Source organism: Strix uralensis, chromosome Z, assembly GCF_047716275.1.
Source record: "Strix uralensis isolate ZFMK-TIS-50842 chromosome Z, bStrUra1, whole genome shotgun sequence".
In the NCBI taxonomy this organism is placed as follows: Eukaryota; Metazoa; Chordata; class Aves; order Strigiformes; family Strigidae; genus Strix; species Strix uralensis.
Window position 1 is genome coordinate 72,813,920 of NC_134012.1, and position 21,799 is coordinate 72,835,718.

The 21,799-nt window shown below is 37.4% G+C and overlaps 1 protein-coding gene across 5 annotated transcripts in view; it reads right to left on the reverse strand.

Moving 5' to 3' along the window:
* Nucleotides 1–5,184: 5,184 nt before the first annotated feature.
* Nucleotides 5,185–21,799, reverse strand: part of SPIN1 (spindlin 1) — a 67,828-nt gene continuing 51,213 nt past the window's right edge. For all 5 annotated transcript variants that reach the window (XM_074855152.1, XM_074855156.1, XM_074855154.1 and 2 more), the window contains 4 exons: nt 18,510–18,558; nt 12,906–13,159; nt 11,663–11,896; nt 5,185–8,924 (listed from right to left, as the gene is read on the reverse strand). In XM_074855152.1, coding sequence (XP_074711253.1) covers nt 8,725–8,924; nt 11,663–11,896; nt 12,906–13,159; nt 18,510–18,558 — 737 coding nt within the window. In that variant the 3' untranslated portion in view covers nt 5,185–8,724. The remainder of the gene's footprint in view (nt 8,925–11,662; nt 11,897–12,905; nt 13,160–18,509; nt 18,559–21,799) is intronic.

Sequence of the window (21,799 nt, forward strand, 5' to 3'; positions counted from 1 at the left end):
TGAGGTTTTCTGGAGGCTGCAAGGTAGATATCTGCTCCACTGTGGTCCTTGCAGGGGAACAGCCTGCTCCACCATGGTCTTCTCCACAGGCTGCAATCTGCTCTGGTGCTTGGAGCTTCTTCACTGACCTTGGTGTCTGCAGGGCTATTTCTCTCATACTCTTCACACTCCTCTCTCTCTCACACAGCTGCTGTACAGCATTTCGTATCTTTTCTCTAGTATGCTTTCCAGAGGCACCACCAGCTTGGCTGATGGGCTCAGCCATGTCCTGTGGTGGGTCTGTTGGGGCTGGCTGTGTCCAACAGAGGGGCAGCTACTGGCCTCTTCTCATAGAGGTGAACCCTACAGCCTCCCTGCTGCCAACACCTTGACACGTAAATCCAATACAGCTATTTTAAATTCTTGGATCTCAAGAATAACTTCATCCCAAAACTTGTTCTATGGCTGAAACAATTCAGAGGAGGAATTATTTGAACTCATCCTTGTCTTCTTCATATTCAAGAAATTGGAAGGCTAACTGAAAATTCTGCTCCAGGGACAGTTCTGGGGCTAAGCCACTGCAAATGGGACATGGTGAAGAAGCACAAAGTCAGGCCCAGGATTCAAGGGCCTGGAAGCTCTACAGGTCATCTGCCACTAGAAGGGCAAATCTGTTGTCTGCACAGATAGGGAGTTAAGTTTTAAAGAAGCCTCAAAGCACAAGTCTTCCATGTTCACAGTGAAACCACATCACATTCTGCATCTCCGATTGTCACAAATTCTTCCTGTTGAGGTGGACTTGGACCCTGAAAACAAGTAACAGACTTAGATCCCTCAGTACCTGAGCATCAAGACAGAGTCTTCCTTATATGTTGTTAATCACCTTGCAAAGAGAACACTACAGTGTAGGACAGGACCAACCTTAATCTGGCTCAGTGATTAACGGATTATTGCTTCAGAACTATTTATATCCTTACAGCTATGGCAGAGAGCCTAGTAAAAAGCGGGTTCAGTTGCTGCTGTACGTTGCCAGAGCCTGCTGTCTCACTGCCATCCCAAAGGGCAGTTCAGGATTTCAGTCAGTTGGCTAGGTGATTTCTTCACTCCCCTACATCATTTTCTCTGGAGGTTATTCTGCACAATTACCCTGCCAAGTAGCCATTCAAGATTAATGACTAATCCCAGTAAGAAAAGCAAAACAACACAAACCAAAACAAACCTTGAAATTGCTTTAGTTATTTCTAAGAGGTTTGCCAATGATATAACCAGATAGTTTACAGAAACGCAGATATATACAGAATTCAAATTTGTCTTCAGCAGCACAGTGCATACTTCCCTTTGCTATTTATTGACTCAAGTGGATAAAGTCATCAGCATCACTTATTTCTGCAATCTAGAACCTATGTTGAGTGCAAAAAAAGGTGTTTACTCCACAGAAGAGCATCTCAGCATAAAGCACGAAAAATGGTTTTCAGGGCTATGACCACAGGCATCACAGGTTTTCTGCAGTGAGATTTTTAGCACTCTCCAAGCATTTCCTTCCTTTCACACACAACTGTATTCTATAAAAGTCTCAAGGAATTCAGATCTCTCTTTTCATATTTTCAGACTATCTGTAAGAGTAGGATTGGTTAGTAGCAATTAGTGGTAATTTTCGGTAGCTGTAATTTTGTAATCTGCAAGTGTTATTTACACATATGATAATAATTTGGGCCATTTGCCTGCACAATTTGATTATGTTTTAAATATGAGAATTTCTATGTGTTAAACTAATTCTGTGGAAGCCAAAATGCTAGGAATCAATTCTCCCATGTACACTGCTAGCCTTGCAATGTCATGTTAAAGACCAGGATAATAATGTCTAGATTTACAGCGTTAGAAAGTATTGCCCATCCTATGCAATAATTAACCTCAATTTTCTTTTCTTCTCAGTAAAACCTAATAGTGTTTATTATATATTATGAGCATCCTTTTGGTTAGTCTTACTTTCATTCTTTTGGAATAAACTTTTGTTGTCCTTTCATGAGTAGTAGATACTGGGTCCATTTTCTTTTTCTCTACCATCAGAAATTCTGAATCGGAGTACTTAGCTTTTCTACCTCACTTTTTCAGAAAACTGCACCACAACTCCACTTTTAAATTTTATTCTATTTGCCAGCTTCTAAGTACACAATACACTGAGCCTCACTAACAATAGTAGAGAGTTTTGTATCAGGCAGAAGGAATATCCTTCTAAGGCAGAAACAGAATGAGTGAACAAAACCAAAGATTAATGAGGATTCCCAGCAAGACACAGTTTCAACCTTCCATAATGAAATGTGTGGTAATGTAGCAAAAAGTCAATTGTAAAACTTGCTGTTGCTATCCTTTTCACGTTTTTGAGGATAGACCTTTGAATCATTACAGATTCCTTCTCTAATGCTTCTGCTATTAGTGTTGCTTTGTTTTTACAAGATTAAAAGGGTAGTTTTTTAATTCATTAAATTAATGAGAGTTCAAATTAGACGTCTGCTTCTCTAAGTTAAAAATGGCAAGGAGTTAGTAAACAGTGTTGTAAAATCAAACTAATTAGACCTTTTGTGGAAAGCATGACAACCAGTGTTCCCAGTGCAAGACTCCAGTGGTAAAAGAAAGAAGTCTTTGTGAAGATGATTTAAGAAGTCATCCCCCAGTCCAGTTCAAAGGTGAATATAATACCATGTGTAGCTAGTTAGTGCAGCAGAACTAAAAATCATCAGCCCAAAATCCAGTTGAGTGAAATGTGTACGGACCCTAACTTTCCTTTCTCATACTTAAAGGTAGCTGTCCTGTCACTGAGCCACCTTTCATACAAATATAAGAAAAAAAAAAAAACAACAGTCCTCTCCCTTCCAAAAATAGCAGCTGTTTATATGAAATCACTTTATCATGACTGTGCATTTAAAGTTGTGTTATTTTATTAACAAAAATATGCCTCTCATGTCATGTCATTCTTAAGAAGTAATAAGTTTGCTCGGATCAAAGTAAATGCACAGATGTCCATTATCAAAGTCAACTTTGAACAGACCAGTCTCGTGCAGAGACCTGAGGAACAACATGGCACTAAAATGCATCAAAATGTTTAAAAAAGGACTTGTAAAAGTCAGATTGTATTGAATGCAAGTAAATTTAAGGATTAATTGCATGGGGGTGGGGTGAGTGGAACCAGTGCCAAAGTATATGGGTTTTTTAACTTAATGCAAAACTATTTACAAAGTGTAGAAGTTATGCAAATCATAACTGATTTTGGAAAAATAACGTGCGGAAATCTGTAATTAACATCTAAGTAGAATAGTGAAGTGTTAAGTAGACACCACCTTACACTGCTGAGCCCCCAGCTGCTTTCTGTTGTGCATACACAGCTGTATATTGTGCATATGCAGCTCCGCACTCTGAATTTGGAAATCAAGGAATTCACAGGGCAATAAACTATTAGAATAGGAAGAGCAGAACCTGAAAAAAGTGTGTAATAGCCTGGTAACTTTTCCAGGCTGCCAATACTGAAATGAATTAAAATGGTAAGGTATTGATATTGGCAGGGAAAAGAGCTAAGTGATGTAACACACCAAGGCAGGAACTTACTGAAAAAGAAACTAGTTAGATTGAAAAAAAACTCTTCTAAGAGTAAAAAATAAAGTGACAACCTTTTTGTATTGTGCTTGAGGATGAAGGAACATACCTGTTGTTTCCCTGACCTATTCTTACTTCTCCTTCTAGACCTTAATGATCTTAAATTGCAGCAGCCCAACCTCCTCCAAAATATCCTTACTAAAGCTTACCTGTTCTGAAAACCAATGGAGCCCACTGAAACCATCAGTGGCTCAACTGCTTACAGCATGAATATTCAAAAAACTATTAATTTCAAAAGAAGTAACTCACTGAGCAGAGAGAAGCTATTTTTTTTTCTGAAAATATAACCTCTTCATATGCCCAAGGGGGAACCTGACAGATGTGAAGAGTACAGTAGTATCAAAGCTGTAGCTCTGGGTAGGACTCCTAAACCTGCCCTCCTAAATCTGTGAGACATTACTGCCTTCAAAGCACTGACATTTGAGCTGCTTGTAAATGAGCTCTTAAGTAACCAGCTTTCAGGGGCAGTTTCATTACTGCAGTAATAGAGAACAAAAATATCTTTGTTTTTATAAGGCCCCTTCCTCAATGAAGAGGAAAGAGATGCTACAAAACTGAAGCTGGTTTATCAGCTGTAATACAGAACAGGTTCAGGCATTAGTCATAAAATGCTGGTGTATCTATTTTTAACTATAACTTAAAGTAGCCAGGTCACATGGATTAACATCTGCTTTCTGGATGGGATACTCTTGCTAAGGCAAAGTCTTAGACTCTTCCTCATCAGCAGATGTACACAATATAAATCTTCTCTGGGACCAGTCTCTCAGGCAAGAGGATATAGCAGACAGGACACTGAACTAAGGGAACAGAAGCGGCTTGGGTATTCAACCCAACTGCATGCTGGCATGCTCCAAGATCTTCAGTATACATGTAATGAGCTGGGTGCCAAAAAATGCATTTTGGTGTATCCCTGTAACTTATCCCTTTACTATCAGAAAAGAGGTAGGAATAAAGAAAATCTGTTCAATATTGAAAGTCTGCCTTAGTAATTTAACAACATAAAATAATTAAGTCTTCATGCATTAATCATAACAATTTACAAGAGTTAAAAAAATCTGCAGCATGGTGGTGTTACCTTCTCTGCTCATCACTAATTTGGATCAACTTTGCTTTTTTATTATCAGTAAAATGTGCATTAATTGAGTTTTGAAATTTATTAATTCAAAGCAGACAAATGTATCACCTAAACAGTGCCAAATGCTTCTGCTGTTCCCCACTGCTGAAGTATTTTGTGTGCTCTGGTAATAGAGACTCCTTCACAGACTTGCATTAACTCCTGAAGCGGAGTTTTTCTCTGGTAAAATACAATTTAAGCAGTACGCTTTACCTTAGCCAAGTTTCATCATATCAGCATTTATACTTACTTGGAATAATTAAAAAAAAAAAAGTATTTGGCCTTGCAAGCAAACTTATTTCATAGGGCAAGTATTATACCAGCATATATGGATCAGCATTAAAACAATAAATCCTTTTTAATTAGAAAACTGAAAAAAATGCTTCTTCACCATCTGAAATCACATCACTACATTTTGCTCATGAGAACAAAATTTACAGTCATAAGTTGCACATAAAGGGTTTATTTTAAATGTTTTAAGGATAGAGTTACATCATAGTTATAAAAATTACTTACAGAATTAAGTAACAGATTTAAAGTGTTTATACTTCTAAATGCAGAGAACAGGGAACTGTCTACATTGTTCAAAATAAAATAAAAATAATGAAACCAAGCTCTAAAGATGAAGTCATTACCTAATTTTAAAATGTGAACACGAAGACCTTTGAACTATACACATACCAAGAACCATCCAAATTGCACTAATGATGTAAAATACAAAAAGCACAGCATTTTCAAGGAACCAGAAACTGTTTTTACTGTAATTCTTCTCCCTGAAGCAACCAGTCAATTCTATCTGAAGATAAAGCTCCATTTTTAATTCATTCATTTAAAGAAGGCTGCTATCTGTTGCAATAAAAAGGGTTTTCCCCACAATCTAGTCCAACATAGTTTAGGGTTTGGCACTTAAAAGAAAGAAGAAAAATGTAGTGTTTTGCTAATCAACTGCAGTTTTATTTTTTCTTTAACAGAATACATGGTCCCTTCAAATGCTGTATGACACATACAACTGGAAAATTACCTTCTGTTGGCACTATGCTCGTCTCACCGGTGCATTTAATCCTACTAACAACCATTAAAACAGCACAATAAGCAAATTCACAAAAAACTGAACACAAAATAAAAACAGAACGAAACAAAAACCTAAACATTTTAACATGCAACTTTAGTTTGTTACATTGAATGTTCTAACCCTCTAAGCATGCAAAAAAGGATGGTCTGCATTTAAGGTTTGTTTTTTTTAATTTTAAAAAGTTTTACATGGCAGCCTGACATCACACACACGCACACACACAATATACAACAATACTAGAGCAGGTAAATGTGAAAGGCAAATAACTTTTATACAAAGATCCATGGCTTGTGCCATCACAAGTCCTATGTGATTTTGGAAAGTAATGTTGAACCCCTAGAACAAGGAACCAACATTTAGTTACCAGGGTAACGCAAGCACTGCATGCAGATCTGAAACATGAGCCTAAAACAAAGCCCAAAGCAGATGGGCAGGGAGTGGAATTAGTCTCAAGCCTCAAAAAGGTGGTTTAAGCTATCAAAAAAAAAAAAAAAAAAAAAAAAGAGGAAAAAAAGATGAAAAGAAATACCCACACATCAGACAACGGGGACATCTAAAAACAACCATAAAATTTACAGTTTATAGATTATACTCTAATTGGCAGAATACGTGGTGTATTCAAGAGGCTTGCAGAAAACCCACAAATGCAAGCCTAATGCTAAAAATGTTCCAGTAGACCTAAACCTCAGATATTTCAAAACAAACCTTGTATTCCTCACATATATAGCCCAAAGTTCAGTGTACTAGATTATTCATGTATCTTGTGTATAATCAATACACTCACTCATTCTTGTGCCACAAATATCAACTTGGGCTCATGGAGCCAGGCTCAAGCTTTGAGATTTACATGCAGGACTCTTAAGAGTCAATAGAAAACACATAACAGATCTGCATGATGAAAACACTGTGTTGCAAATCTGCTCACTTTGTTCAAAACACAAGGAACATTTACGACTCAGGTACTTAGTGCTTAAGGACTGCATTGAGAAGCTATTCACTGAAAGACAATAGCCTGCCTTTGGTTGCCCATGATGAAATACTGGACGTAATGCAATATAGTAGCAATGGACAAAGAATTAAGGTATCATATTTATATGGAGAGTATTTATTACCATTCAACAGCATGAGGCACAAGCCTTAAGGCTAAAATATGAAATTAGGCAAAAAAATGGACAGAAAGGGGCTTAAACCACTGAGTCTTCAATATCAAGAATACCCACAATAGAGGTCAACCCAGACCTCTGATCTCTGATTAACAGCACCTCTCCTGCATCCTTCCACTAATAGCATACAGTTTGATATCAGAGTATTTGTTCCTTCCATCAACAGTGTTGACTCTCTTCACATACTGTATTTATATGAAACAGTTCTTTGAAACTTGCAGAGCTCTGCTTTAGTGTAACATGACAATTTTGTTGCTGTGCTGATTGTTGTTGCAATTCTGATACTTTTAAAAGCTTCCACACTTAAAAACCGCTAATTTTCATTTACAACTATCCTGCAAGGTTAAAACTGTGAAAGGATTTTGCTGTTGTGGGCTGCTATTTACATCCACAATGTAATGCAGATGACTGAACCACTGAGACTGCCTATAGCTTCCATTAGATAGTACACCACTGGCATGCAGAACTCTAGTGTTCATAGAATGAAATTCATGTTAACAGCATACCTCAAAGCAAGTACAATGTACATCACAAAAGGCAACAACAGGTTTAAGCTGTAGATTTGTCCGGACACTCCTTATGTGGAAAAGCCAGAAAAATAATAAATTGGGAAGATGCCTTCTTGAACCAAAATGATTAAAGACAAAACAAACCAAAGGAATGCAACAGACTGAGCAGAAGGCAACAAACTCTTCTCCTTCTCTAAAGTAAGTCTTCAGTGTAAAAGAACACCCCCACCCACCCCCCTGCCATGAGATTGTATTTACCATGTAAAATATTAACTACTGTTAGGCTTCTAAGTCCACACACAAACATTCAGGTTGCTAGGTTTTGATATTAAATGAGAGACTACTGATTGCCAATGCGTAGTCTAAAATCTTCTGAAATAGCATATATACTGTTAAAGTTGTGGCACCAAGCACTTGGGTTTTGCTGAGAAGTGTGTATAACAAAGAAAGAATTACAACATTTAGGACTGAAGGCAGCCTTGTTGCATGTATTTTACTGGTTCCTACAACTTGTAAATATGGGCCATTAACCTGCATTTCTAATTAACTGGCTATACAGATTAAATATATTTTTATAGTTTAAAGCCTTTTCACTGAAAGGTGCATAAGTCAAACACTTGATATCCTACTGCCCTGTGACTAGTAAAAATGCACAAGTATTTCCACGTACTGCAAGTTCTTAAAAAGCTAAATTTGAAATGAAGTGTAGAAACACAGCAGGTTGGTGTTATTTGGGTTAGGCACTCCTCAATGCTGCACAAACTGTTTAAACCTTTCAGAAAAGTCACCTCTGTCCCAACCCTGAAAACAAGGACTGCCAGTAGCCAAGAAATTAAATTTAATGTTACAAAAGAAGGCATATCAAAATATCAAACTACACTTGCATGTGGCAGTTGAACAAGTGAGTGCAAGGTTGAAGAAAAAGTTAAAATCTATGAAAAAATTTAGATTAATGATTACAATACTAGATCAACTTTACACAGCTTGAATTTGCAGCTGTTCTTTGCTTTTAACTCCCTCCTGCCCAAATATATTGACTTCCTTCAAGAAAAGGAGTTCTCTTACACAAAATGTGTCACGTTTGTTTGTATTATTCAGAACAAAACAGTTTTGCTGGCAGAGATTGTGGGTTCGCAGGGACATTTAAGCTTTCATTAAACTGGAAAGCAGTCAAGTCTTTGTGTCTACAAATTTTACATTTAATAGTTCCACAAATTTGGCAAAAGTTCACGATGACGTCTAGGATGTCTTCACCAAATCGTAGACATAAATATGGAAATCATCATCAAACTTGATGAAATAGACAGATGGTTTGGCTTCAACTTGATGAATGACCATGCCAGTCCTTTTTGAGCCATCTTCTTTGGCATATTCCACTTGTTTGCCTACCAGGCTGTCCACAACTTCACCTGGTTCCCGTTCTGCAGGAGGTGAATCATCTGTAACACAAAACCAGTGTATTTCAGTAGACAATAACGGAATTTTTCAATATGGAAGACAACTGCAGAGTCTTTCTTTAAAACTCATATGAAACAATCAGAAGTTTTAAATACAGAGTATGTAGAAAGTTTTGTTCAGACAAGCACCTAATGATTGCCATGCTTCTAGAAAGTACAGTTGCCGAAAAATTTTCAAGTAATACTGTCTTTCAGTATTATGATGAAAATTGCACTTTGATTTGTAAGAGAAGTAAATCTTTTGACATGAAGGTTTATGCACAAGTTATAGAAAGTGTCTGTGGATAATTGAATTTAAGCCACCAGCAGAAAAAGGCACTGGGTGTCCTTAGCAGAAAGGCAGCCAAACTAAACTTCTTTCTACACACATTATTCAAAGTTTCAGTGCATGCATGCCACTGCAACAAAAACATCTCTTCTGAACTGTTGGTAAATGTAAACTCCTTATTAAAAGGGGCTTTTGACTCCATATCGGAATAATGCTGTTGGTAAAGGCTAACCATATTATTTTCCTGTCTAGCAATACCTAGCAAGAAATAGATTTTAGATGATGCCTATGCTAACTTTGGATACAAAAAGTTGTGATTTGTAACATGCCAACTGCCAAGGGGTTGGTTATAAGCCAATCACAGAAAAAATGTGATAAAAGTAAAAAAGCACTTTACTGGAGAACTGGAAGCTAACCATACCTTTCTCAGCTTGTCTTTTTGTTGACTAGTTTAGATAAACTTGTGTTTTGTATTCCAGTGAGGCACTTTTTTAATGGTCACACCTGATGTGGCTTTTATTCTGGAAATCCTAAGCTTTTAAATTAATGTCTTTGTTCCAAGTTTGCATTAAGAATCCCTTACAGATTTCACTCATTTTCTTTTCAGTTCTAAGAGTTGTAAAAGAATTCCCAAACAATCAAAAAAACCCCAGCAGGGAATAAATAGATTGGCTTCTACTTATAGTTAAGATTCTTCCACAAACTTAAGAAGTTTCTCTTTCAGTTTTTGTTTCAGTTCCTCTACAAACACACTGTCATTCATAGTTATTATCCTCTTAATATCAGTTTTATGTGATGAGTCTTCCTTGGCAAAGGTGCAAGTTAAACTCTTACATTTTCATTTGGAAGGAATTACTAAGTGTTGACAAAGTTTTAGTATCAGATCCAGCAATACATTTTCCCCTGACCAAAAAAAGCTTAAAAGGAATTATCTAAATTTTGGTCTTCTCATATATGCAAAGCCTGTCTTTGAGAAGAGAGAGTTTCCTAAAAATTTTAGTTACAATACTATGGCAAGTTCCCCAGATTTACAGACACACTTCAGGTATTTTAAAATCTGATTTGAAAAATACTACTCTGAACATCCAATTACTGACTTAAGGACACAATTCAAAAGAACTGGAAAGCATTCAGTTTCAGAGACGGTAGCAAATACTGAGAAATGTTTTGGAAACAGGTAAGTAGTAGATTGTCTTGTGGTGAGCACAGAGGAAAAAGTGCACTAAAATCAAATTAGTTCTTAAATGGAGAGAAAGCATAGGTCTTTCCCTACCCCCACGCCTGAAAGTTGAAGAAAGCAAAGCAGACTTACAATACATTCCAAGTCCTTTTTAATAGTTAAGACAAAAAATTGTTTGAAGGTCCAAATTTGAAAGAGCTTGCTTTATTTCTATAGGAAGAGGAAGGTCACTTTTTTCAATTAATATTTGTGGCTCACTCTTTACAAGCAGCAGACATGTTGCTTTTTTGTTGGAGTGGGAGAAAAAAATATCTAAACACAGACGGCTACTACAGACATTATGCAAATAAGTGCCACATGTTTATTTAGCCATCAGACTGTTAGTACTAGATCCGAAGCAAGACAGACTCAAACTCAACAAATTAATTATAACTCATACTTATGTAAAGCACTATGTAACCAACCACTACAGTTAACCAATTATTAATTTTCTTTAAAGCCCAGATTGCCTCTTCCAGAGAAGTGTGTTTTAGGTACATGGGAGAAATAAAACCAAAGTACTTCACAAGCTTTTTTTCCCCTCTTTTTTGTACTGGCTATCCAAATCACTTGAACAATATTGATTCTCTGAAAATCCTTCTAAACTAGTATGAAAGTCCCGATGACTTTCACTTCAAGAAGTGAGAGAAAAATATCCCTCCTAATCTGGTGAAATAGTTTTCTTGCTAGTGTGTTGCAACATGTGAGAGAAAACAAATTTTCAAAAGATTAGTATTTCTTTCCCCCAATAAGTTACTCAAAAGTTTTTCACACTGAAGACACCTACCCCAATGAAATTAAACTGAGTATATTAGTGGGTCTGAAAATATTACTCCCACAACAACCGATTCAGAAACACAAATAAAGAGCCATCTCAAGGAGATGTGATACTTCTATAAGAAAACAACAGTGGAAAACTTCTGGTTTGTCAGTTTCCATTAAGAAATCCAAGCATACCCTCTTCCACAGTAGTATGTATATATTTTCAGCAGAATTAGGATTATGGAAAATGCTTTCCCTGCATACGTGACTGCCGATAAAATATTTCAGCAGTTAACACAGACCTTTTTTTGTGCTATAATAACCTTTGTTAGTTATGATAGTTAAAAAAAGTAAGATTAAATGGAGTAACAAACATGATCTTTGTCAACTCTCCTGTCCTTAAATAAAACACAGCCAAACATTAATATAAAAAGCTACCACTTTCCAGAAGAAAACAGTAACTGGCCTTACTTGAATCAGGCATAATGCGAAGGTCACCTTCTTTATAATCATCTAAGAGTTGGTACATGTACAAGACGGGATCTTTCTCATAGGTAATATAAAACCATGTGTTCATAATAGGAGCTCGAGCCAAAACCATCCCCCTCCATTCATCTTTTGAGCCATCCTCTGTTTCAAACATATGTTCCACAGCTTTTCCAATCATTGTGTCTGCCAGGTGGGCATCACTAATCCGAGATGAAGCTGAAATTACAGCATTTCATAAATTCATTCAAAAGCACAGATACATGTCTTTGTGAAAAATAATCTTTACCCTTATTCATAAACAAGTGATTGGAAGTTAGTCAGTTAACATACAAAACACTGTCCATTCCAGAGAGTTTAATACTGAAGAACTGCAGAACTTCAGAATGTTGTTAAAATAACAATACATCATCGTACTCCCTACGATTAGTCATAATGCAAGGTAAAGGGAGATCCATTGAGGCCACAGCAGTGAAGACTCTTTCTATTCTAAGTAGACACTGGATGGGGAGAGGCAGGCAGGGGAGAAAAGGAAGAGAGGCCAATTATAGATCAATTCTATATAGTTATTAATGAAACTCTGGGGTTTGGTTCCCCCTAACACCACTCTAGAGACTGTTAGCAATTGCTTTGCAGTCAGAGGAAGCCACAGTTTATTCTGTTTCCAAAGTAGTATTTACTTGGGTAAATATTGAACTCTACAGTTTGAAAAACCTGCAGTTTAACAATTCCGGGCTAATTCTGAAAATCAAGAAAGCTTTGTTACTAATCAAGTTATTTCACTTAGAAAGTGCCTTTTCTCCCCATTATTAAAAATACTTTAGGGGAAGTACATGAGGAAAAATGTAACATTATTACTGTCAGACACACACAGCAGACAACACAGCCAATAGGGCTTAGAGTTTGAATTTTAACAGAAATATCAAGGTTAACTTTACATATGGTTCTTAAGGATAAGACTCTAAACAAAAACTGCAGAATGTACTGCACACTATTTAAAGACAGAAGACAGCACTGCACCAACTGGTATCATGAAATGTTTGTGGAATCAAGAAAATTTAAGAGCATTTAGATTACCTGCTGTGTGACAAAAATGAAATTGACTAGTAACATTGAAGTGGTCGGATGTTATCTTAGAGGAAGTCTGGACAGATTAGTGGAGAACATTTAATAGTACATGTCAGCTTATATGTATGTGAATTAATGAGAAAAAACCCAAAACACTTACCAACTCTGTCTGGAAGAACTTCAAGTGCTGAAACTCTTTCATCTTTGTGCAGTTCTAGTCCATACACACAGTCAAATCCATCATACTTTATAAGATAGAGAGAGGGGTTTACAGGAACTTGATCAAGAACTGTGCCCTTCCATTGTGTTACAGGTCCACTCCCTTCTTTCCATCCATGCTGTATTCTGCAGCCTACAATATTTCTTCGTGGCTGAGAAATAGGTTTGCTTGGTCCCACATTGTTTCTATGCTTTCTGTACACGGATACAAACATAATATTAAACAGGTACATACATATTCCAAATTCTACACTAGACAAGAGCTGTACACTTTAAGATGGCAATATATTTCATAGCTTAGTGCACCTTAGTCAAATTAGGGTATAAAGCATATTACACTGCGTTGGAAAAAAGAAAAACACACTGAGAAGTAGTGAAACATTTTTGATGTTCTTTATAAGATCGGTTTCCAAATAGGCATTTCTAAAACTGGTTTGCTTAAGCCAAAAGAACTATTTTAGCCCTTACTACACTGAATATTAAAAGCAAAACTCACCTGATCAGGTCTCTAAGCACAAGGTTACCTGGCAGTATTATAACTTTACTTCCTTGTTGCTCTCTGCAGAACAGTAAACACAACTCCTGTCCCAGGAGGAAGTACTCAGTGGAAACATTACCAGTCGCTGACTACAATTCTTCCAAGGCATTTTTTTTCCCTAACTTGTGTTTTCACCTGATGGAAATTTAGCTTCCTTCTCCATTTACAGGTATTTTTGACTCCAAGCATTTTCAAAGACACATGGTAGCAACAACACTTCTCTAGCATTCCTTTTTAGTATAGCAAAAGAAAAATGATATGTAATGGTAATGGCAATAGAAGGGATACTCTGTAGGTGGAAGGGATAATCTATAGGTGGAAAATAGATTAAATATACTTTTTTGTCCTTTCTGTATTTTCATTAAAGTTGCGTGGAAATTCCCTTTGGTTAGTAACAGTTGCTGTTCTGATCAACAGTCATGTAAGCTATTTGACAGTTTCAAATCACTGAAAGCATTATGCACTGAAAGTTTTGTTCTACCTGGTTATTAAAAATGTGAATTGACAATTTTGCATACAAAGGGAAGAAGAAACTAAGGAACATTATGGCCGTATATTGGTGCTAAGAAATTAATATTGTGTCTATTTTAGCATGTTACAATGCACGTGTTTAGTCCTAAAAAGATTATTTAGAGGTTTGTCTGATTGAAATCCTCACGGATGTCAACTAGTTGTGAAATAAATTTTTGGGTTACTACTTATAGCATGCTTCATTGAAATGGCTGTAAAATATGCACACAACTAGCATCCTTAAAAGCAACACCTAAAAGAGAGTATCAGTTGCAAAAAACAATACTCCTCTTTAGATAAGAGACAGTGATCAAAGAGAAATGTCTCCAGGAACAATGAATGCTCTCAGAGAAGTTCCTGTATGATCCAAAAAAGACAAATAACAATCATACCACGGAAACCCTGGAAGCAGTCTTTCAGAATAATGCGCTCACTACATGACACTATAATGCTTAATGCTTAAGATGTAATCACAACTATTAAAAACAAGATGTACAATTCCTTCAGCAGCTTGTCCCACCTCCAGACTTTCATTCACCATGAAGATCTTAGCAGGAGGTTTTGTCAAATTTCACTTTTGTTATCATTTGAGCTTTTCAGCAAGACCAAACTGCATTTTTGGTATTCCTAACTTAGAATGTACAGATATAGGAACTCCAAACTCCTCCAGTTAAGAGACACTCTCCCACAAAGCTGGTTCTAATTTTATGCAGAAACTAGAACACATTTTCAAATTCTAATTCTTGCTCAAGTATATATATACATTTTAATTGTAACAGCCTCAGTAATAGTTTACTGTTACAAAATGAGATCAGAGATCTGGTTCTCAGCGCAATAAAAATGAGTTTGTTTTGCATGGAATTCATTTATTTAGTTCTAATGTATCATAGTTTCATTCTAAAGCAGAATTAAACCAATTGAAGATAAAAAGTTAAAACAGATAAAACAATGCCAGTTTTAAGCAGTTTGCCTACGCTGCTGATCATCTCATTGTTGAAAAAGGTAAAAAACATACTATTCATGTTCAACCTCACAGTCATTTTCACTTTCTGCCTATAAAGCATATTTCACTTCAATGTTTAATCTGGAACAATTAAGTGAAAAGCTTTGCACTCATTTTAGAGAATATGATGGAAAAAGTCTACATAACTAAGTTCAAACTGGTAACTACCTTTAAAATGCCTCAGAGAGCAAAAAGCATTACAAATCTAATTACAAGTCAAGTACCCACCAAGTGTACCTGCAGTTCAAATTTTTGTTTGAAGGCTGTACTACTGAACAGCCATTCACTCTCATTTGCAGTGGTTCATACTGTAAGAAATGAGATTTTCAAACTAGTAAATTATCAGAGAAAACATACTACTTCTTGCATCTGAACATGTGGTAAGAAAGCAAGCATAGGTTTCTAACTATCAATAAATAATAGCTATGAATATACATCCATGCAAGATAACTAAGTAATCAACTCAAACCTCTCCTCTCCTCAACAGTGTGTTATTTCTGTGATATACTAAGTAATACAAATGTACATAACTTTCTATGATGCTATATCCAGAAGGCCCAACACAATTTTTACCTTCTGTTTCATTAGAACTATCTTTAAAATTCCACAAAGATTTGCTCCTGAAGACTGGATAACAATTTTTCTAGACATGTAAAACATGGAGCCAGGAAAAACAGAAAATAGCAAGTCCTGAAAATAGCTCTTGACACATCAGACACATCTTCGTTGTAAACGGCCCTTTAATTCCCACAAGTTTCAGATGCTCTTCCTTATCTTGAAGGCACTAAGCTGGAAAGTAAGACCTAGCTATGTGAAAAGGTTTCATTATCAGAACCAGTTACTTTAGAAACTTTCTAAAGACTACACAGACAAAAATCTTCCCAGATTTTAAAGCTGTATTTATATGGTTCTCACACAAACTTTTATTTGGCAGCTGCTACCAGGGAAACCAATGTAGTGCAGAACTGCACAGGACTAGCAGCAGAAAAATGAACCATTACTTCAGGGTTGCACTTATAAAAACAAGAATGGCAATTTGCAATAACCTATCAAGTAAAGTTATCCATTTTGGTTTGGTTGTTGTTTGTTTTGTTGTTTTTTTTTTTTTTCCTGATCATATAATCTCAGAAAAACACCACAGGGTAGAACTAAGGAAAAAAATAGAAGGATGAAAGAAAACCATACCCCTCAGATGTGGAAAGAAGATAAACTGAAAAAACAGGAAGGAAAACTATAAAATAAGTATAAATGCAGTACAGCAGCAATGGTCAGTACAATTTCAAGTCTTTCATGGTGCTAAGCAGAAAAGTTATTAAAAACAGGACCAAAAACTTATTACAGATTGTCATTAATATTAGAATGGTGATGCGAGAATTGTTATTAACTACTTTTCACAACATTCAGACTATGAGGCACATTAGTTGAGACAAAAGTTTGAAAGTACTTTCTGTACTCCCTTCAAAAGCCACCATTCAGTTGTGAATTTCATCTTCAGATGCTGCAGGAACTAAGATTACAAGTTAGCTTAAAGTGGGATGAGAATTTCAAAATGTTTAAGTTCACTTACATTGCACATATAACCTGCACCTCAAAGTCCTTGAATTGTCAACTACAAGAAATCTGAAGAGCTTATGAAGAAAGGATTGTTTTATACTATTTCTTGTACTCTCTCCTTATGCACCAAGGGTAGAAAGAACGAGATCTGGGAGATTACTGACTGATCTGATGCCAGTGAGGTCAGCTTCATATTGGCAGAGATACCCACTACGCATTGACAGAGCACTTGGAAAAACTGCCCTATAACCACAGGAACCATTTCTGAAAGGCTCAAGAGTTAACTACCATTTAGTAAAGACCTATCCACACTGCTCGTTCTATCACTCAATTACTGAGCCATGCCCTGTTCCATCCTCTTGGCTTCTTCCTCTGCCACAAACCCTTCTGAAGCTAGTTTAAAATCTCCTTGATGGACTTCTGAGTGCCAGTAGTGTTGTTCCTCTTTTTCTCTAAATGAGGAGTAACTAAATAACTAAATCAGTGACTAAGTATACATTACTAGCTCATGGTCTACTGTAACGGCTCAGAGTAATATAAGCTTATATTATTACGTGATCATTCTTATTATACTCATTTATAGTAAACTACAAATATGAATAATTCTTTACTACTTGGCCTCATTCTCAGACAAATCAGTGAGCAGCACACGAGGAAATCATCTTGATTTGGTACAAAAAAGCCTTTACTAAATAATTAATAAACTAGGCTAAATTAACATAAAACTAAGCTGGATGCTTGAGTTAAATGCCTCAAAACCATGTCACTTAGGATCAAAACTTTCTATGCCCCATAAAAGCCTTTATGCTAACAGATTTACAGCCTATTTAGGTATTTAAGTAAGTGTATTATCAACACAACAATAAAGACAAATCTAGCCACCCTCAAGTACAAAAGGCAACCCACCTCTGATAGTCTTCCCATCATACACTCCTTTCTCTGAGCGGTTGAAAGAGAACAAGAAAAATTAAGTTTTAACCAACTCTACCTGCCTCTAGACAAATAAATGTTTCTCTTTGCCTTCTATGAAGATAGACAAGAATGGATAACGATGAGCTGGTAGAAGGGGTTAGCGTAGTTTTACATCAGGTGTTGTCTCTCGGAAACAGTTAACACTGTTAGCAATGATTAACTATGTTAATTGTGGAAAATACACCTACCAAACAAATTACTTCCAACTGATGCACCACTATACGACTTTACACTTAAAATACAACTTGTAACATTTCAGTAAGTTTCACACTTACCCAGCTTAGATTTCTCCCACCACAGATGTAGTCACACAGGGTATCTTGCTGTTTGACGCTAATTATGCCCAGAACATTACCTCTATTTCACACAGGTACTCACCAATGTTCAGCTGCTACTATTTAAAAATGTTGTAGAGGGAAAAATATGTGCCATGAATGTGTAGGATAAGCAGGTATCCTCCACACATGTATAGACAGCAGCCTCCTTACAGAAATATTTCAGTATATTCTTTATTTTAGAAATGTGAAAAATCCTTTTCAAAACTATAGTTGTAGTGAATACAAGATTAGATATTTCTAAGATTACTTCCAGACTGAGTTATCAGTAAGCATGCTTTGCAACTTTTATTGGCCTGCTGACAACACATGAACTCTGTGCCAGAGAACAGATCCCACAGCACACTTGGCCAACTTCTGGCTTGCAACTCCTTCTCTCTGAATTCTAGAAAGAATTACAAAATTGCATTCAAGTATAATTCCATATTAATGGTCAAACCATTTAAAACTTTGTGGGCCATTCTTTCCTACCACCCTTCCGAAAGAACTAGAAGTCTGACTCTACACATGTACACAGATTGAATATTATTCCACATGATTTTCAAGAACAAAGTGAGTAGAACAATATATATTTCTAGAACAGTACTTCCAGTTACTGAGAGCTGTACTTTAGTAAAAATATTAACAACTTACTTGTGGGAAGTTCTTTTCTTCATCATGCTGGCAGACACTCCTGCATGACCTACAATATAAATGATGTTTGAATTATTGAAAAATAAAGTGTGTATACAATGCCAAAAAAGCCATCTTACACAAAAGTCTTCCTTTTGAATGTCAAAATGTAAACAATCCAAACACTTGACTGATCAGTGAATTGCTACAATGGGAGAAGGCTCTGCAGAGACAGTCACAGGCTACGTGCTCATAAAGCCGTGGTGTGTTGACCCTGGCTGGACACCAGGTGCCCACCAAAGCCACTCTACCACTCTCCCTTTTCAGCTGGATGGGGAGAGTAAGTATCGTGAAAGGCTTGTGGGTTGAGACAAGGACAGGGTCACTCAACAACTACCATTACAGACAAAACACTTGACTTGGGGAAAACAAATTTAATTTATTACCAATCAGAGTAGGGTAACAGAAAATAAAACCGCATGTTAAAAACACCTTCCCTCATCCTTTCCTTCTTCTCAGCTCAACTTTACTCCCAATTTCTCCATCTCCTCCCCTCCAGCAGCACAGGGTGATGGGAAATAGGGGTTGTGGTCAGTTCATCACACGTTGTCTTTGCCACTCCTTCCTCCCAAGGCAAGGACGCCTCGTACTCTTCCCTGCTCCAGTGTGGGGTCCCCTCTTACAGGAGACAGTCCTCCATGAACTGCTCCAGCATAGGTCCCCAGTGGGGTCACAAGTCCTGCCCGTAAACCTGCTCCAGCCTGGGGTCCTCTGTCTCCATGGGGCCACAGGTCCTGCCAGAAGCCTACTCCAATGCAGGCTTCCCATGGGGTCACAGCCTTCTTTGGGCATCCACATGCTCCAGTGTGGGGTCCTCCACGTGCTGCAGGTGGGCACCTGCTTCACCATGGACCCCCACGGGCTGCAGGGTGACAACCTGCCTCACCATGGCCTTCCCCATGTGCTGCAGGGGAATCTCTGCTCTGGTGCCTAGAGCACCTCTTCCCCCTCCTTCTTCAATGACCTTGGTGTCTGCAGGGTTGTTTCTCTCACGTATTCTCACTCTTCTCTTCTGGCTGCAATTACTGTTGTGGAACAACTTTTTCCCCTTCTTAAATGTTATCACAGAGGCACTACCACCATCACTGGTTGGATCAGCCTTGGCCAAAAGTGGGTCCATCCTGGAGCCGACTGGCATCGGCAGTCAGACATGGGGGAAGCTTATAGCAGCTTCTCAGAGAAGCTGCCCCTGTAGCTCCTCTGCTACCAAAACCTTGCCACTCAAACCCAAAACGCAAGCTCAGGGGTGAACATAAGGAGTGACTGACCATAACTATTAATAAGAAAGCTGAACTTAACACAACAGGGACCTGTATAGTCTTTGCTCTAGGAAAATGGTTGTAACAGTTCAGATGATCAATCAGCTACAACAGTTAAGTGAATAAAATGACTGTATAACTTTTCATCCTGGAGTTAATCAAAAGGGTGCAAATACACATCTTCCCGAGTTAGCCAGACCAGCACTGGGGAAGTATATATACATCTCAGCATTAACAGAGCACATAAACAAACAATGAACAAAAAGAGCTTTGAGAAGAGCAACAGGCTTGAACCTGCTTCAACTCATATATTCCTTCCTTGCAACTAGGGTCACCCAGTGCTGTGACAGTAAGCATGTTAGAGATCAGCAAACAGAATCACATGTGTACTGAGATGCAACTGTATACCGCAATTACTATATTCTGCTAAGTACTGGTGATTTTATGGTTATAAGATTTTGCTAAATCAAAAACCAGTGTAATGTCAAAAAACTTTTTTTAAAAAAAGGTGTTAAAACATTAAACCCTCCTCGTGTGCAATATGTAAGAGAACCTGGTCACAGAGCAGTGAACTCTTGACACTAACTGGCATCAGGGCCACAACAGTCTGTGACATGACAAGGTAAATGTTATGTACTAACAGTTCAACAATACTGGGAATTCTGATTTAGCACTTCAGTCATGAATAAGAGCCTAAAAAGACGTGACTTGCGCTGTGAGTAATGAAGGGTATTGAAAAGACTGTCTGCAGACAGGGCCCTTACAGTTTACAGGGTGTAAAACATTGTGAGTACTAACAAAGGCTGGAAAAAAACTAGCTGATAAATCTGAAAAAGAGGAATAGAGAAATCCTAAGTGGATAGAAGAACACTGCATTGATCCCAGTGGTATTTTGGGATGAATATGAAAAAAAGAAAGCTTCTAATAAGTTGGAGAGAGGAATGGAGAAAGCGGGCTTGTTCTGGTTGTTAGAAAGCTACTTGTGAGCAGTAGTGAAGAAGTCAGCAGAAGAGAGATGCAGAAAAAACAGTTACAAAAGATAACATGATGTATAAAAGGTGATGTGCACAGTCAGAAAAATCAAAGTTAGTTCTCAGAATGAAAACAGCAGCCTCAGATCATAGCCAATGCCCATGTGTAGGGATCATTTACTAAGGTCAAATCAAACAGACTGTTGAAGTGATGGCTGCTATGTATTCTGAGGATGATAAATGGCCAGATGTCTGGCTTGATCATGATTCTCCCAGTCTTCCTAACTGTACTGGTTTTGGCTGAGATAGTTAAATTTCTTCACAGTAGCTTGTATGGGACTATGTTTTGGATTTGTCCTGAAAACAGTGTTGATAACACACTGATGTTTTCATTACTGCTGAGCAGTGCTTACACAGAGTCAAGGACTTTCTGCTTCTCACACCACCCCACCACCAAGAAGGCTGGGGGTGCACAAGAAGTTGGGATGGGACACAGTTGACCCCAACTGACCAAAGGGATATTCCATACCATATGATGCCATGTTCAGCAACAAAACAGGGGTGTGGGATGTGTGTGGTGTGTGTGCTGCTGCTGCCTGGGGACTGGCTGGGCATTGGCCAGTTGGTGGTAAGCAATTGTTTTCAATGGCATCACTTGTCTGTCTTGGGTTTTATTTTCCTCTCTTACTTCTTTTCTCTTTTTCTTACCATTTTTAAACTATTACCATCATCATCATAATATCTTTTTAATTCTTAAACTGTTTTTACCTCAACCCATAATGTGTTTTTTTTTTTTTCCTCATTTTTACCCTTCTAATTGTCCCCACATCCCTCCTGTGGGGGGGGCAATGTGAGCAGGTGGCTGTGTGGTACTTTGTTGCCAGCTAGGTTTAAACCACAACACTCATGATGATTATTCACATGATCCAGGAAAAAACATATCTTTATAAAGTCGTTATTCCCATGATAAAAATCAACCAACCACCAGATGCATCCTCTCAAAAGAATTTTATCTTTTTAG